This window comes from Rhinopithecus roxellana, chromosome 12 (genome assembly GCF_007565055.1).
Source record: "Rhinopithecus roxellana isolate Shanxi Qingling chromosome 12, ASM756505v1, whole genome shotgun sequence".
Taxonomy (NCBI): Eukaryota; Metazoa; Chordata; class Mammalia; order Primates; family Cercopithecidae; genus Rhinopithecus; species Rhinopithecus roxellana.
The window spans coordinates 8,976,929-8,994,233 of NC_044560.1; the positions used below are offsets into that span (position 1 = coordinate 8,976,929).

A 17,305-nucleotide genomic window follows, 5' to 3' on the forward strand; every position below is an offset into this window, starting at 1 on the left:
ATATGGCCAGAAATATTCCTTCCAGAGATTGCATTATTTTGGATAAGATTGTAGAATGTTAGAAAGAGTCATAGGGCCGGGCGCAGTGGCTCACGCCTGTAATCCCAGCACTTTGGGAGGCCGAGGCAGGCGGCATGAGGTTAGGAGATCGAGACATCCTGGCTAACACGGTGAAACCCCATCTCTACTAAGAACACAAAAAAATTAGCCGGGCATGGTGGCGGGTACCTGTAGTCCCAGCTACTCGGGAGGCTGAGGCAGGAGAATAGTGTGAACCTGGGAGGCGGAGCTTGCAGTGAGCTGAGATTGCGCCACTGTACTCCAGCCTGGGTGACAGAGCGAGACTCCGTCTCAAAAACAAAAAAGAGTCACAGAAACTTACTGTCATGGAAAATTAAAAGAATTTAATGCTGGAATTGCCAGCAGGGCCGCCCATGTCAGACTTGTTCCCAAATTATTCCAATGCTTAGCACGTTGTCAGCACAAGGTAGGTGATCAGAAAAATAATGAATGAATGAAACTTTAGTGAATTAAACCCTAGAATGACTGATAGAATTTGAGACTCAGAGAATATTAGAATTATGGGAAAACGTTATTCACTTATTCAGAAGAGGGAGCTGAGGTCCCAGAAGTTGGTGACAGTCTTCCGGGTGCTGAAGGATCCACGGCTCCTGGGGCAGGGTTCTTTCTACAGAGAAGGAGTAGCCTGGGAGGCTAGTGATGGTCCAGGACATATCTCTGAGCTCTCAAGCAGGAATGGGTTTGCAGGAAAGGAATTTTCCAGAGGGAGGGCCTTTGGTGCCAATATTCCCCAGGACCTCGAGGGACAGGGAGGAGGCCGAGCACAGCCTCAGCAGGGCGGGGTGGGTCCGGTACACAGCCTGTTGGGGTAATGGGCATATTCGCGGTTGTAGGTGCCCAGGTTGCGACGAAAGCAGAGGGCGGCTCTCTTGTCACACTCGCAGGTCAGCTGCTGGCAGGTGGTCCTGCCGGCTGGATGGGACAAAGTGAGTCAGGGACCACAGAAGCTCAGGATATGTATGGGACAGCTCTTGGCTGCTCCTGGGTCCATGTTCTTGACCTGGACCAACTCCATTCTGATAGAAGCCCAAGCTCTGGCGTTGTTTCAGGGATGGGTGAGACAAGTGACAAGGGCGGGGTGCACTGTGGCTCGGGACACCAGGGAAGCTGGAAGCTTGCCCTCGCTGTCCCTCCCTGCTCTCAAGCCCACGCTGACTGCCCTTAGCTCTCTCCTGCCTTAGAGACACCACTTGGCTCGCTCTCACTGCCCCCAGCCAGGGGGATTTCTAGGCAACCCCTGCACCCCTGTGTGATGCATTGCTGATGGCGGATTGTGGCCATCAAGCAGAGAGGACAGCTACGAAAATGACAGCAACTCACTCTGATGGCTACATGTGCCCCGGAGTGGCGTGGGCCCAGGCTGGAAGCCACCGGGACCAAAGCTGGGGACTGCTTAGGGCCCTCTGCCTGTCCTCATCAGAGTGGATAGAGCCCAGTTTTCTGCCCATGCCCAGCCTGGGAGTCAGACTTCTACCCTGACCTGCGCTCCCAAGAGCCAGCTGGCATCAGCTCTGTAGGGGCACAGAAGGCTCCTCCTCTCTCCACTGCAGCTGCCTCTGTCACCTCTGCCTGCAGTGGCTCCGGCTCCCTTTTGTCCCCATGACTGTATCTCACAGCTCAGACCAGGTGCCTAATTTCCCCCCGTGAAGGTGAGCCTTCCTCTGCCGTCAGGGCTCTACCCACGCCTGCTATGTCAGCAACACTCAGGGTTGGAAGGGACTTAACACTGAGCCCGTCAGCCTCTTTTTGGGGGCTCTTTGCAGGAGCTGGACTGAGCTGGGAAAGTAGCTATAAGCCTCTCCCTTTTATAGATTACGAAACAGGGGCTTTCCAGGGATTATATCACTTTTCCAAAGTCACAGGCAGGTGAAAGGTGACGCCCTGAGTAGAATCCAGAGCTTGTGTCTCCACCTACCTGCCTCCTCCTCTAACTCTTTCTCCCAGCCCTGATCCTGGCAGGTGGCTGCTCCTGCCTTTCATGGACTTCCAGCGACAGGGACTCAGTACCTGGCACATTGCCCTGCCGAGTTGATGATTGCAGAGGAAATGGAGCCAGCTCTGCCCCGCCCCCAGGACAGAATTTAGAGACCTGAACTGAGTCTTCTACGACCTCCCGAATCCTTCCACGCTGAACCATCCGCCCACCAGGCCCTGCCCTTCTTTCAGGCTGCTCCTGGCTTTGTGGCAGGGAGAAAGCTTGGCTCTCCCGTGTGGGGTCTCTGCACACTCTCACTTGGTTTAGGCTGCTTGCCTGGGCCTGGGACTAAAGGAAAGCTAATTTGTCCAAGTGGGCATTGGACATGGCAAAGCTGAGCAAATGGGTCCAGCCTGACAGTCCCAGTGAGGAGTCAGCCTTTGGAAACCACGTCTGCTGTCCCCAAAGCCCCAGCTCGTTCTGTCTTAGGGACTTCACCTTTAGCTCCTGCTGAGGCCCTGGGAGGGTGCCTGAGTCCAGCTCCTCTGGGCCCTGGCTCAGCTCAGCCCCTCCGCTCCTCTTTCCAGAGGCTGGAGCTGGGAGATACCTGGGGCTGAGGGCTGCACTGATGGGGTATGGGCTTCTCTAGCCTGGGTACCCAGTGAACATCTGGGTCTCCACTGTTACATGGTGATGGGAAACCCCATGCGTCCAGCCCGGGGTCTGGCTCTGATAAGGCCCAAGGTCACCATCAGGAGGGGCTTCCTGTCTTAAGCTGCCTCCACCCACCTTACCACAGGGTGTCTGTGTCACTTCAGGGCCGTCCACCTACCGCAGAAAATGCCACGTTTGCTGACAGAGAAAAGATACTTTTCCAGTTTGGGATCACAGCCCAGCTTCTCCAGACGTCCGTAGCAGCAGTCGTGGGCGTGGCAGCACCTGTAAGGGTCATGGTCGACCTGGGGGGACCTGTGGGCCAGGCTGGGTTGGACCAGGGGCTGCTTGGGGGCCCAGAGCCCAAAGCGGCCCAGAGGAGAAATCAGCCTGAATTTTCCAGGCGCCCCCCCTTCTCCCAGGATCCTCCCAGGATCCCCCAGCTCTTCCATCCCCATGGAGGTCCCCCTGCAGGCTGCCTCCTTACCAGTCAGTCTCGTCCACTGGCCAGTGGGAGCCGCCGACGCCGCAGTAACAGCCATAGTCGTTGTACTGCAGGGCAGACTTGCCTGTCATCTTCTCGATCATCACCCCGAACTGGACCAGGTTCCCTGTGACCAGGGCCACTGTGGAGAGGGAGGGCCCCACTGTGGAGAGGGAGGGCCCCACCCTCTGCAGCCAACTTCCCCGATGTCCCCTCAAATCTGATCACAGGCATCTCTCCAGTTGTCCAGTTAAGCTCACCTCCCCAAAGCAACCCACTCTCAACAACAAGCATGGTAATAAGTAATATTGCCAGTGACGTCCTTTGCACCTTTATCCCCCTGGTCTTCACCTCCAGTGTGTCGGCCCCTCCAATGTCCACTCCCACCATTATCTTCTATCTACAACACTATCACTCGTTCACCCCTTCCAGGGGCTCCTCACCAGCCACCGGTCCTCCCTAGGTGTCGGCCCTTATGTCATCCAGGAACACTCTGTCCCCCCAAGTCTCATCAGATGGCACTGGACCTATCTCCTGTCCACCTCAGCTGACCTCCCTGAATTCCTCCCGGTGCTCCTGACTCAGCCATGTGGCTGAATCCTGCTCACCTCGGCAGGTTGGAGCCAAACATGGAAGCTAGGGTAGGAGAAGGAGCCCAGGGTGTGCTGTCCAGGATGCTCCAGCCCCTGGCCCATGTCCCTCACCCCTCCCAGCCTGCATTCTCCTCCCTTCTGCTCCAGCCACTGCTGGCTCAGGCAAAACTGGCCTCGGGGTCACCCTGGTGGCAGGAAGGGGGCAGCCTGCAGTGTTTGGCATCCACCATGCCCTCGGTAGGGCCAGGCTCAGGGGCATCTAGGGAGCTTGGGGTTGCCAGATGGGGCAGAAGAAGGCTGAAGCTCACAAAGATCACTTACCCAGGAGGCAAAGGAACACCAGCACGTGGGGAGGTTTCATCCCAGGTTGCTGGGAAGGGAGGTGCACAAGGAGCACAAAAGGCAGCAGAAGAAAGCAACGGGGGCACCTCTGATCTCAGGGCGCCTCCTAATTAGTTAAATACCCAGGTCCTGTCCACTCCCTGTCATTAACCCGTGAGTGCCCAGTGATGCAACGATTCTTCCAGGTCTGACACTTTGGCCAAGTCCCCGGGGAGGGGCTAGCTGGGGCCTGTGGGCTCTGCTTCCAGGCAGTGTAGGGTATGGCGGGCAATCTCGTGGCTCTTTATACTCACACCCTTCCCGTAGCCCACCCTTTCCAAGAAATCATCCATTGACCAAGCTGCAAGGTGCGGGCTGTGCCGGGTGCTTGACATTCTTGATATCTTTTCCTCATCCCCATTTGACTGAGACTCAGAGAGACTGAAAAACTTCAGTTCTCACAGCCTGGAAGTGCCCAGGGCCAAGTCCGTCCTGTTTCCAAGTTTCCACCCAGGCAGAACCGGAGGCAGGAGACCCCCGGCCTGGCCTGGTGCTTCCCCTCCCCGACCCTCCTGCTCTGGTCTGTGACTGGAATCACTGACCGTGCACCTCCGTCACCGTTCAGGGCCTTGGAGTCTTGGTTCCACTGCATACTAGGCGGCCTTGGGCAGATCCTTTCCCTTGCTTGGAACCTCGGTTTTCCTGCCTGTATTATGGGGATAGAAGGTGTCCCTCTTGCCTCCCGCACAGGAGGATGGAAAACACGCAACCAGGCAGCCAGCCCTCACCAAGTACTGGCTATGCACCTGGCACCATGCCGAGCCCCTTTCAAGCAGGACCACAACCCCATCTTACAGAGGAGGAAACTGAGGCACATGTGTAAGTGATGAGCTAGAATTTAAACCCAGGCAACCCAACGAGCTTCACCTGGGCCAATTAATCCAGCACGAAGTGGAGGCGGTGCCTAGCACCCATGCTACTTTTAGTGGTCCCAACAGAATGTGTTAATTTCTTATTAAAGTAGGAGAAAAACAAGTATCATCACACCTGGATTACATTTGTCTTCAAACCAACACAGTCATAACATTTAATTTTAATTTTTTTTTTTTTATATGAAGAGCCCACAAAGGCCAATGTGCCCAGGGCCCATGACAACCGGGGTGCTGCAGCCCTGGGCCTAACCAGCAGGCTCCTGGCTTCAGGAGCTGGTCTAGGGCCTGGTGCCAGCCTCCCTTCCAGGAGAGGAGACTAAACCCAGTGAGTCTGGGTCTCACCCTACAGGCTGGAAGGAATCCCGACGCAAATTCCCTGACCCCAACCAGCCGGAGGATAGAGGCCCAGGGAAGTTTCACCTTGGAGTAAGGAGAGGAGGGCTGAGCGTTAATACTCTTGTGTTAAAAACCTTTTGTTGGCCAGGCACGGTGGTTCACGCCTGTTATCACAGCACTTTAGGAGGCCAGGGCAGGTGGACCACTTGAGGTCAGGAGTTCGAGACCAGCCTGGCTAACATGGCGAAAACCCATCTCTACTGAAAATACAAAAATTAGCCAGGTGTGGTGGCAGGCACCTCCCGACCTGCAGGACAGTCGAACGGGCCCTGGAAGGGGGAGTGGGAATGGAGGAGACAAGAAAACACAAGAAATGGAGACAAGACAAATGGCCTGATCAAGTCTCGTTTATTGAGTGTAGGGTCATGCCTTATATAGGCTGGCAGGGGAAGAGGTTGGGCCAGGGCGGTGACGGGGGGCCGGGTCGTCTCAAATTACAATCGCGCATGCGCCGTGGGTTTGTACTCTTCCTGAGCGCGGGATCGCGCCTGCGCCCTGGGCTGCATATCTTCCTGGGCGGGAAAATGCGCGCGCGCGCGCGGGAAAGGTTGGCGCAGCGCGGGAAAGGTTGGCGCGCGCGGGAACAGTTTTGGCGCGCGCGGGGAGAAACTTAGGCGCGTGCGGGAAAAGCTTTGGGCGCGCGCGGGAAGGGTTTGTAAATAAAGAACCCGGGAATGTGCCCTCTTGTCTCCGCTTTGCGGAGATCAAGCAACAGAGGTCGGCTAATTCCAGGCCTCATGGCTCCGGACAGGCACCTGTAATCCCAGCTACTTAGGAGGCTGAAGCAGGAGAATTGCTTGAACCTGGGAGGAGGAGGTTGCAGTGAGCTGAGATTATGCCACTGCACTCCAGCCTGGGCGATAGAGTGAGACTGAGTCTCAGAAAAATCAATCAATCAATCAATCAATCAATAAGAGTAAAGCCCAGGAAACCCTTGTCTCCTGCCCCTCCCACTCATTTCCTGCTAATAACTCCTCCTGGGACTCTTCATGCTGGATCCTTCTCACCCTGCTTCAGAGAAGACTTTGAGGGAGAGGGTCAGAGAGGTGAGTCCACCTGCCCAGGATCACCTAGCAGCTGTGAGTCATTGTCTCCTGAGAAGGGAGACCTTTGTTCACCATTTCCTTTTGATCTCCTAGCAGCCCCTGGCTCTCCTGGCCTGGGTTATGAGAGCCCAAACAGTGAATCACTGAGGAGTTACCTTCTAAACAACTGAAAATTAGCGTCGATTCCCTGGGAGGTTTGGCCCACAGCCATTCCTGTGGTGGCATAAGGCGTGTTTCCCAGGAAGGGCCAGGTTTCGGAGACGATCCCTTTTGTGACCCATTTTGAATCCTGGCCCGGCTAGGACAGGGCTCCTCCAAGTCCCTGCAGGTCTGTACCTGTAGCAGAAAAGTAAAGACTATAGGGCCAGAGCCAAGCAGAAAAAGCCAGGCAGGCTTCCAGGTGAAGTTGCTCTCAGTTGAGGTTTGAAGCTGGAGTGTTGGTAGGACTTGGACTTGGAGGGCAGTTCAGACATTTGGGGAAAGGTAATTGATTTTATGGTCTTCACCCATTGGCACAATGTGGTAGAAAGCATCAGCAAGACCAGGGCTTGAGTGATGACCCCTGCACTTAGGGGCTATGTGATCTTGGCCAGTCCCATCACTTCTCTGAGCCCAGCTTCATCTTCCATAAAATAGACTGTCCTCCCAAGGTTGTAGACCAGAAGAAAAGGAAATGAAATGAAATATGTAAAGCCTTTGCAGGAGGCCTTGCCCAGGAGCCATAAATATTGGATCCCTCCTTTTCTCCTTTCCCCGGCCATGGAGGAAGCAGATGCTGTCCCAGGAGCTCAAGGCACTTACTCCCACTGGGGTGTAGCATGTGACCCGGCCAGGGCTCCAAGCACTTTGATGGGATTACTGTCCCTACTTGACAGATTTTAACTTTCATGATGGAGGGTTGTTAGGGTAGAGGTGAGTGGAGGGAACAGGGCCCAGCCTCTCAGTGATATCTTTTTTTTCTTGATATAAACTTGTCCCTTTTAGCTTAGAAGTCACCATCATCATCATCATAATCACTATGAGTATCATCATCAATATTACCATCATCGTCACCATCACCATCATCACCATCAATATTACCATCATCATCACCATCGCCATCACCATCACCATCATCATCACCATCACCATGAATATCATTAATATGGTTTTATCTGTGTCCCTACCCAAATATCACATTGAAATGTAATCCCCAGTGCTGGAGGTGGGGCCTGATGGGAGGTGATTGGATCATGGGGTCGGTTTCTAATGGTTTAGTACCATTCCCCTAGTGCTGTTTTCCTGACAGAGTTCTCATGAGATGTGGTTGTTTAAAAGTGTGTAGCATCTTCCCCCTCCCTCTATTCCTTCTGCTCCAGCCAGGTAAGACATGACTGCTTCCCCTTCACCTTCCACCATGATTGTGTGTTGGGGACCAGCCTCAACACCACCTGTAGGGTACCTGAAGTCCGGTGGCAAAAAGAAATGAGAAAAGACAGGTTAAGAGTTCATAAAGGTGGGAGCCAGGGGGCCAGTTACAAAATGGAGGCTGCAAAAGGCTCGGAGCTCTAGTCTGCACACTATTTATTGAGTACAATCACTTAGATCTCAGAAGCAGATGTTCAGGGTGGAACAGTGAAAGGATGGCAGTGCGTCGTAGGCGTAATTTATAGCAATAGCAGTTTAAATGAATCTCCTTTATGCTCAAACAGTATATCTTTAACTTATCGGAGAGTAGCTAGTGGGAGTGGGCTTAACTAGGAGCCTGCATGTCTCTCCACTTTCCCGTGCTTCAAAGGAGTGTCTTTCTCCTTGAACACAGTGTTTACAAATAAGAGAGTGGGTCTTGCTCTGAGCATGGGAACATGACGGCAGTTAGGAGGCTTTCCTCCTCAGAGGCCTCTTGTGGCTTTCCACAATTTATTGTCCTATATTTTTATGGCCAGTTTATACAGGTACCGCAGAAGCCCTTTTCCCAACATACCCCCCTTTTTTCTTTTTTAAATCTGCCATTGCTATTATGGCTTGTTCGTGGTGTCTTTTTTTTTTTTTTTTTCAGAGGCGTCTTTCACATCTGTAGACTAAAAGCAAACAGTGTAAACAGATACACATTAAAGCACAATTTGCAATAGTTGATCCTCCAATGGTCTTAATTCATTTAAGAGGATTTACCTTTGAAAGTCCATCAGCAGCTCCAGTGAGAGTGTTAGTCCTAGGCAGGAGAGTTAAATGAGCCTGAGATGCTTTAAAAACCTGTTCCTTAAATTTGGCTATATTTAATGTTAAATTTTTATTCTTTCCTTCCAGATGATGTCTAACTTTTTTTCTAATGATGTTTAGTAGCATTATACAAACGGGGAGTTATGCAGAAATCAGAAGTATTCCAATTACATTGCATTTGCAAATGATGCTCTAAGCTCATTATACGATCTCCTATCTAAATAACAGTCTAAGATCATTTGTTTGATTTGCCAATTGTTGGTCTATCCGGGTCTGAGAATTCTACAATTTTGAGGAATTATTTTGTCAATTATTTACATATTTTGCAGTTTGAACAGAGGAGTGTAAAGCAATTCTAGCAGCCGCAGCAGTAGCTGTGACTGCAATAAGGATAAAAATAATTTTTTTTTGTTCTGGTAAACATCCTTTTAACATTTCTGTGATGATATGAATGGAAGGAGAGGCTTCTTAAAGTCTATTGAGGGAAACCGGTATCCAAACTCCTTCTCTAGCAACACAGATGTTTTTACACCAAACATGGAATCAATACAGGTGAAAAGGTGACAGTTTTGACAAGTAATAGTTTGAGAATTAGGTCGAATATCAATACTTCCAACCATCAACATAAAAGGAGGCTTGACACAACTTTGAATGGGCACCGTTTGGTTGGAAGAAAACTGGTACACAAATTGACGTCTCTCACTTTTTTTGAGATAATAGTTTTCTTCCTAAACCTGAATATGAGATTGGGCCATCATTAACGTCCAGAATTTGGGATGTTCAGGGTCTATTATTGCATTAATCATTTTCGGATGTGGGCCAGCCATACCAAAATCAGTCCAAATTATGGGAAACGGGGCACGTTTTTTAGTGTAAATAGTGTCATCTTTTTGACAGTATAGTTTCTGTTTTAGTCCTGTCTTGGGCCTATTATTCTGATTGGTACAATTAGCTGCAAACGGTCCCCTTAGGGGACCCATCAATGACGATTCCATAGGAATTATTTTGTAGTACCACAGCGTGATCAGAGATGCGATTTTTCCAAATCAATATTTCTAAATTCTTTGACCATTGTTGTGGCTTTTGACACCTCTCTTTTCTGGGCTTGAAGTGTTTTAATTGAACCGAACTTTGTGAATGATTCAGGCTCCATCCACAAAATAAATGATAGGATACTGATCTTTGATTATGACCTGGAATTTTAACTAGCCAATGTTGTCGGTAGCCTTTTAAGCAACCGATAGCCATCCCTATGCAAAGAGAGGGGAAGTGATAACCTGTGGACACATTTATTAACATTCCTTCCTTGTCTGGGTGACAGGGCCCACGAATATCTGTAGACTGAGGCATCCAAACACTATCATTAACATAAACCTTAACTGGGGGTTCCAACTATGTGACAGGCCTAATTAAAGGTGGAAATGGGACGTATGCCTAATAGGTATAATTTTGGTCTGCTGTACCCACAGGGAGACTTATTGCCATAGTAATTACCACAGTTATAATCACTATCAGGTTACTTGAGGTTAGTGGTTTTTTTGTGCCTTTAGGTTTTTTTCTGCAAGCTGGGTCAGCCTCTTGATCTATCCTCAAATCGGTGGGCTTGCTTGATGGGTTTTGTTGGTCTTTTTTAAAATAAATTATTATACTTTAAGTTCTAGGGTACATGTGCACAACGTGCAGGTTTGTTACATATGTATACATGTGCCATGTTGGTGTGCTGCACCCATTAACTCATCATTTACATTAGGTATATCTCCTAATGCTATCCCTCCCCACTCCCCCTACCCCATGACAGGCCCTGGTGTGTGATTTTCCCTACCCTGTGTCCAAGTGTTCTCATTGTTCAATTCCCACCTATGAGTGAGAACATGCAGTATTGGTTCTGTCCTTGTGGTAGTTTGCTCAGAATGATGGTTTCTAGCTTCATCCATGTCCCTACAAAGGACATGAACTCATCCTTTTTATGGCTGTGTAGTATTCCATGGTGTATATGTGCCACATTTTCTTAATCCAATCTGTAACTGATGGACAATTGGGTTGGTTCCAAGTCTTTGCCAAGTCTTTGTTTATTGTGCCTCTATAAACATACGTGTGCATGTGTCTTTATAGCAGCATGATTTATAATCCTTTGGGTATATGCCCAGTAATGGGATGGCTGGGTCAAATGGTATTTCTAGTTCTAGATCCTTGAGGAATCACCATACTGTCTTCCACAGTGGTTGAACTAGTTTACAGTCCCACCAACAGTGTAAAAGCTTTCCTATTTCTCCACATCCTGTGCAGCACCTGTTGTTTCCTGACTTTTTAATGATCACCATTCTAACTGGTGGGAGATGGTATCTCATTGTGGTTTTGATTTGCATTTCTCTGATGGCCAGTGATGTTGAGCATTTTTTCATGTGTTGGCTGCATAAATGTCTTCTTTTGAGAAGTGTCTGTTCATATCCTTTGTCCACTTTTTGATGGGGTTGTTTCATTTTTTCTTGTAAATTTGTTTAAGTTCTTTGTAGATTCTGAATATTAGCCCTTTGACAGATGGGTAGATTGTAAACATTTTCTCCCATTCTGTAGATTGCCTGTTTATTCTGATGGTAGTTTCTTTTGCTGTGCAAAAGCTCTTTAGTTTAATTAGATCCTATTTGTCAATTTTGGCTTTTGTTGCCATTGCTTTTGGTGTGTTAGTCATGAAGTCCTTGCCCATGCCTATGGCCTGAATGGTATTGCCTAGGTTTTCTTCTAGGGTTTTCATGGCTTTAGGTCTAACATTTAAGTCTTTAATCTGTCTTGAATTAATTTTTGTATAAGGTGTAAGGAAGGGATCCAGTTTCAGCTTTCAACATATGGCTAGCCAGTTTTCCCAGCACCATTTATTACATAAGGAATCCTTTCCCCATTTCTCGTTTTTATCAGGTTTGTCAAAGAGCAGATGGTTGTAGATGTGTGGTATTATTTCCAAGGGCTCTATTCTGTTCCATTGGTCTATATCTCTGTTTTGGTACCAGTACCATGCTGTTTTGATTACTGTAGACCTGTAGTATAGTTTGAAGTCAGGTAGCGTGATGCTTCCAGCTTTGTTCTTTTTGCTTAGGATTGTCTTGGCAATGCGGGCTCTTTTTTGGTTCCATATGAATTTTAAAGTAGTTTTTTCCAATTCTGTGAAGAAAGTCATTAGTAGTTTGATGGGGATGGCATTGAATCTATAAATTACCTTGGGCAGTATGGTCATTTTCACAATATCGATTCTTCCTATCCTTGAGCAGGGAATGTTCTTCCATTTGTTTGTGTCCTCTTTTATTTTGTTGAGCAGTGGTTTGTAGTTCTCCTTGAAGAGGTCCTTCACATCTCTTGTAAGTTGGATTCCTAGGTATTTTATTCTCTTTGTAGTAATTGTGATTGGGAGTTCACTCATGATTTGGCTCTGTGTTTGTCTGTTATTGGTGTATAGGAATGCTTGTGATTTTCAGCGCATTGATTTTGTATCCTGAGACTTTGCTGAAGTTGCTTATCAGCTTAAGGAGATTTTGGGCTGAGACAATGGGGTTTTCTAAATATACAATCATGTCATCTGCAAACTAGGACAATTTGACTTCCTCTTTTCCTAATTGAATACGCTTTATTTCTTTTTCTTGCCTGATTGCCCTGGCCAGAACTTCCAAAACTATGTTGAATAGGAGTGGTGAGAGAGGGCATCCCTGTCTTGTGCCAGTTTTCAAAGGGAATGCTTCCAGTTTTTTCCCATTCAGTATGCTATTGGGTGTGGGTTTGTCATAAATAGCTCTCATTATTTTGAGATACGTTCCACCAATACCTAGTTTATTGAGCGTTTTTAGCATGAAGGGCTGCTGAATTTTGTTGAAGGTCTTTTCTGCATCTATTGAGATAATCATGTGGTTTTTGCCTTTGGTTCTGTTTATATGCTGGATTACGTTTATTGATTTGCATATGTTGAACCAGCCTTGCATCCCAGGGATGAAGCCAACTTGATCATGGTGGATAAGCTTTTTGATGTGCTGCTGGATTTGGTTTGCCAATATTTTATTGAGGATTTTTGCATCGATGTTCATCAGGGATATTGGTCTAAAATGTCTCTGCCAGGCTTTGGTATCAGGATGATGTCGGCCTCATAAAATGAATGAGGGAGGATTCCCTTTTTTTCTATTGATTGGAATCGTTTCAGAAGGAATGGTACCAGCTCCTCTTTGTACCTCTGGTAGAATTCGGCTGTGAATCCGTCTGGTCCTGGAGGTTTTTGGTTGGTAGGCTGTTAATTATTGCCTCAATTTCAGAACCTGTTATTGGTCTATTCAGGGATTCAACTTCCTCCTGGTTTAGTCCTGGGGAGTGTATGTGTCCAGGAATTTATCCATTTCTTCTAGATTTTCTAGTTTATTTGCATAGAGGTGTTTATAGTATTCTCTGATGGTAGTTTGTATTTCTATGGGATTGGTGGTGATATCCCCTTTACCATTTTTTTATTGCATCTATCTGATTCTTCTCTCTTTTCTTCTTTATTAGTACTGCTAGTGGTCTATCAGTTTTGTTGATCTTTTCAAAAAACCAGCTCCTGGCCGGGCGCGGTGGCTCAAGCCTGTAATCCCAGCACTTTGGGAGGCCAAGACGGGCGGATCATGAGGTCAGGAGATCGAGACCATCCTGGCTAACACGGTGAAACCCCGTCTCTACTAAAAAATACAAAAAACTAGCCGGGCGTGGTGGCAGGCACCTGTAGTCCCAGCTACTCAGCAGGCTGAGGCAGGAGAATGGCGTGAACCCGGGAGGTGGAGCTTGCAGTGAGCTGAGATCCGGCCACTGCACTCCAGCCTAGGCGACACAGCAAGACTCCGTCTCAAAAAAAAAAAAAAAAAAAAAAAATAGCTCCTGGATTCATTGATTTTTTGAAGGGTTTTTTGTGTCTCTATCTCCTTCAGGTCTGCTCTAATCTTAGTTATTTCTTGCCTTCTGCTAGTTTTTCAATGTGTTTGCTCTTGCTTCTCTGGTTCTTTTAATTGTGATGTTAGGATGTCAATTTTAGATCTTTCCTGCTTTCTCTTATGGGCATTTAGTGCTATCAATTTCCTTCTACGCACTGCTTTAAATGTGTCCCAGAGATTCTGGTATGTTGTGTCTTTTTTCTCATTGGTTTCAAAGAACATCTTTATTTCTGCCTTCATTTCTTTATGTACCCAGTAGTCATTCAGGAGCAGGTTGTTCAGTTTCCATGTAGTTGAGCGGTTTTCAGTGAGTTTCTTAATCCTGAGTTCTGGTTTGATTGCACTGTGGTCTGAGAGACAGTTTGTTATAATTTCTGTTCTTTTAGATTTGCTGCAGAGTGCTTTACTTCCAACTATGTGGTCAGTTTTGGAATAAGTGTGATGTGGTGCTGAGAAGAATGTATATTCTGTTGATTTGTGGTGGAGAGTTCTGTAGATGGCTATTAGGTCCACTTGGTACAGAGCAGAGTTCAATTCCTGGATATCCTTGTTAACTTTCTGTCTCATTGATCTGTCTAATGTTGATACTGGGGTGTTAAATTCTCCCATTATTATTGTCTAAGTCTCTTTGTAGGTCTCTAAGGACTTGCTTTATGAATCTGGGTGCTCCTGTATTGGGTGCATATATATTTAGGATGGTTAACTCTTCTTGTTGAATTGATCTCTTTACCATTATGTAATGGCCTTCTTTGTCTCTTTTGATCTTTGTTGGTTTAAAGTCTGTTTTATCAGAGACTAAGATTGCAATCCCTGCTTTTTTTGCTTTCCATTTGCTTGGTATATCTTGCTCCATCCCTTTATTTTGAGCCTATGTGTGTCTCTGCACATGAGATGGGTCTCCTGAATACAGCACACTGATGGGTCTTGACTCTTTATCCAATTTGCCAGTACGTGTCTTTTAATTGGAGCATTTAGCCCATTTACATTTAAGGTTAACATTGTTATGTGTGAATTTGATCCTGTCATTATGATGTTAGCTGGTTATTTTACTTCTTAGTTGATGCAGTTTCTTCCTAGCATCAGTGGTATTTACAATCTGGCATGTTTTTGCAGTGACTGGTACTGGTTGTTCCTTTCCATGTTTATTGCTTCCTTCAGGAGCTCTTGTAAAGCAGGCCTGGTGGTGACAAAGTCTCTCAGCATTTGTTTGTCTGTAAAAGATTTTATTTCTCATTCACTTATGAAGCTTAGTTTGGCTGGATACGAAATTCTGGGTTGAAAATTCTTTTCTTTAAGGGCAGTTGAATATTGGCCACCACTCTCTTCTGGCTTGTAGTGTTTCTGCCAAGATATCCGCTGTTAGTCTGATGGGCTTCTGTTTGTGGGTAACCCGACCTTTCCTCTGGCTGCCCTTAACATTTTTTCCTTCGTTTCAACTTTGGTGAATCTGACAATTATGTGTCTTGGAGTTGCTTTTCTTGAGGAGTGTCTTAGTGATGTTCTCTGTATTTCCTGAATTTGAATGTTGGCCTGCCTTGCTAGGTTGGGGAAGTTCTCCTGGATAATATGCTAAGGAGTGTTTTCCAACTTGGTTCTATTCTCCCCGTCACTTTCAGGTACACCAAACAGACGTAGATTTCATCTTTTCACATAGTCCCATATTTCTTGGAGGCTTTGTTCATTTCTTTTTATTCTTTTTTTTCTCTAAACTTCTCTTCTCACTTCATTTCATTCATTTGATCTTCAATCACTTGTACCCTTTCTTCCACTTGATCAAATTGGCTACTGAAGCTTGTGCATGCATCACATAGTTCTCGTGCCGTGGTTTTCAGCTCCATCAGGTCATTTAAGGACTTCTCTAGACTGTTTATTCTAGTTAGCCATTCATCTAATCTTTTTTCAAGGTTTTTAGCTTCTTTGCAATGGGTTCAAACATCCTCCTTTAGCTCAGAGAAGTTTGTTATTGCTGATCATCTGAAGCCTTCTTCTCTCAACTTGTCAAAGTTATTCTCTGTCCAGCTTTGTTCCATTGCTGGCAAGGAGCTGTGTTCCTTTGGAGGAGAAGAGGAGCTCTGATTTTTAGAATTTTCAGCTTTTCTGCTCTGGTTTCTCCCCATCTTTGTGGTCTTATCTGCATTTTGTCTTTGATGATGGTGATGTACAGATGGGGTTTTGGTGTGGATGTCCTTTCTGTTTGCTAATTTTCTTTCTAACAGTCAGGACCCTCACCTGCAGGTCTGTTGGAGTTTGCTAGAGGTCCACTCCAGACCCTGTTTGTCTGGGTATCATCAGCAGAGGCTGCAGAACAGCAAATATTGTAGAATGGCAGATGTTGCTGCCTGATCATTCCTTTGGAAGCTTCGTCTCAGAGGGGCACCAGGCTGTATGAAGTGTCAGTTGGCCCCTACTGGGAGGTGTCTCCCAGTTAGGCTACTCAGGGGTCAGGGACCCACTTGAGGATGCAGTCTGTCCATTCTCAGATCTTAAACTCCATGTTGGGAGAACCACGATTCTCTTCAAAGCTGTCAGACAGGGACGTTTAAATCTGCAGAAGTCTCTGCTGCCTTTTATTCAGCTATACCCTGCCCCCAGAGGTGGAGTCTACAGAGGCAGGCAGTCTTCCTTGAGCTGTGGTGGGCTCCACTCAAGGTTCGAGGTTGCCAGCCGCTTTGTTTACCTACTCAAGCCTCAGCAATGGTGGATGCCCCTCCCCCAGCCTCTGCCACCTTGCAGTTCAATCTCAGACTGCTGTGCTAGCAGTGAGCAAGGCTCCGTGGGCGTGGGACCCTCTGAGCCAGGTGCGGGATATAATATCCTGGTGTGCATTTGCTAAGGCCATTGGAAAAGCGCAGTATTAGGGTGGGAGCATCCTGATTTTCCAGGTACAGTCTGTCACACCTTCTCTTTGCTAGGAAAGGGAATTCCCAGACCCCTTGCACTTTCTGGGTGAGGCAATGCCCTGTCCTGCTCCATGAGCTGCACACCCTGTCTGACAAGTCCCAGTGAGATGAACCCGGTACCTCAGTTGGAAAAGCAGAAATCACCGTCTTCTGCGATGCTCACACTGGGAGCTGCAGACTAGAGCTCTTCCTATTCAGCCATCTTGGAACCTCCCTCCTTGTTGGTCTTCATCTGGCCAGCTGAAATGTTCATTCAAGCCATCAGGTGTGCTTGGAGGTGGAGATCTTGGTTCCAAAATCCTTTTCTCTTCATTGGAATTTTGCTCATGGTAAAGTTTAAGATGTCTTGTAGGTACCTAAACTGGAAGCTGTTTTTCTCTTGGGGAAATAAAAGCAAACCCTCTTCCCCATGTTATAACTCTCCCTTTTTCCTAGGTCTTTGTTTTAAAGTCCTTCCACCACACAGGTTTTGCCTCATGAACATTTACCTTCTGTCCTGTTAAATGTTGTTCAGTTGCTGTAGTAACCTGATTCCAAGAGATGTTCAAAAACTTTAAGGTAACAAGAGCCAATTGTAATTGCATATGAGGGGTGGAATATTCCTCATCTCCCTCTATTTTCTGTTTATGTAATTGCATTTTTAAGTTTGATTGGTTTGCTGAGCAATCGCTTGCCCTTGAGAATTATAGGGGATACCTGTACTGTGTTTAATGCTCTTTTGTTTTAAAAATGTTTGGAAAGATTTACTACAGTAGCCTGGTCCATTGTTGTTTTTACGACAGCAAAACAGGAAAGCAAGTGTCTTTTTATATGTGCTGCAGTCTCACTGGTTTAGCAAGTAGCCCATATT

General features: G+C 47.1%; 1 protein-coding gene across 1 annotated transcript; it reads right to left on the reverse strand.

Annotated features, from left to right (window-relative positions):
- Positions 1-850: 850 nt before the first annotated feature.
- On the reverse strand, positions 851-4,141 carry PLA2G2E (phospholipase A2 group IIE). The gene is made up of 4 exons (XM_010385538.2): positions 4,049-4,141; positions 3,138-3,276; positions 2,829-2,935; positions 851-993 (listed from the first exon to the last, which is right to left on the reverse strand). The coding sequence occupies exons 1-4, from the start codon at positions 4,086-4,088 to the stop codon at positions 851-853; spliced, it is 429 nt and encodes a 142-aa protein (XP_010383840.1). The 5' UTR covers positions 4,089-4,141.
- Between the last annotated feature and the right edge of the window lie 13,164 nt (positions 4,142-17,305).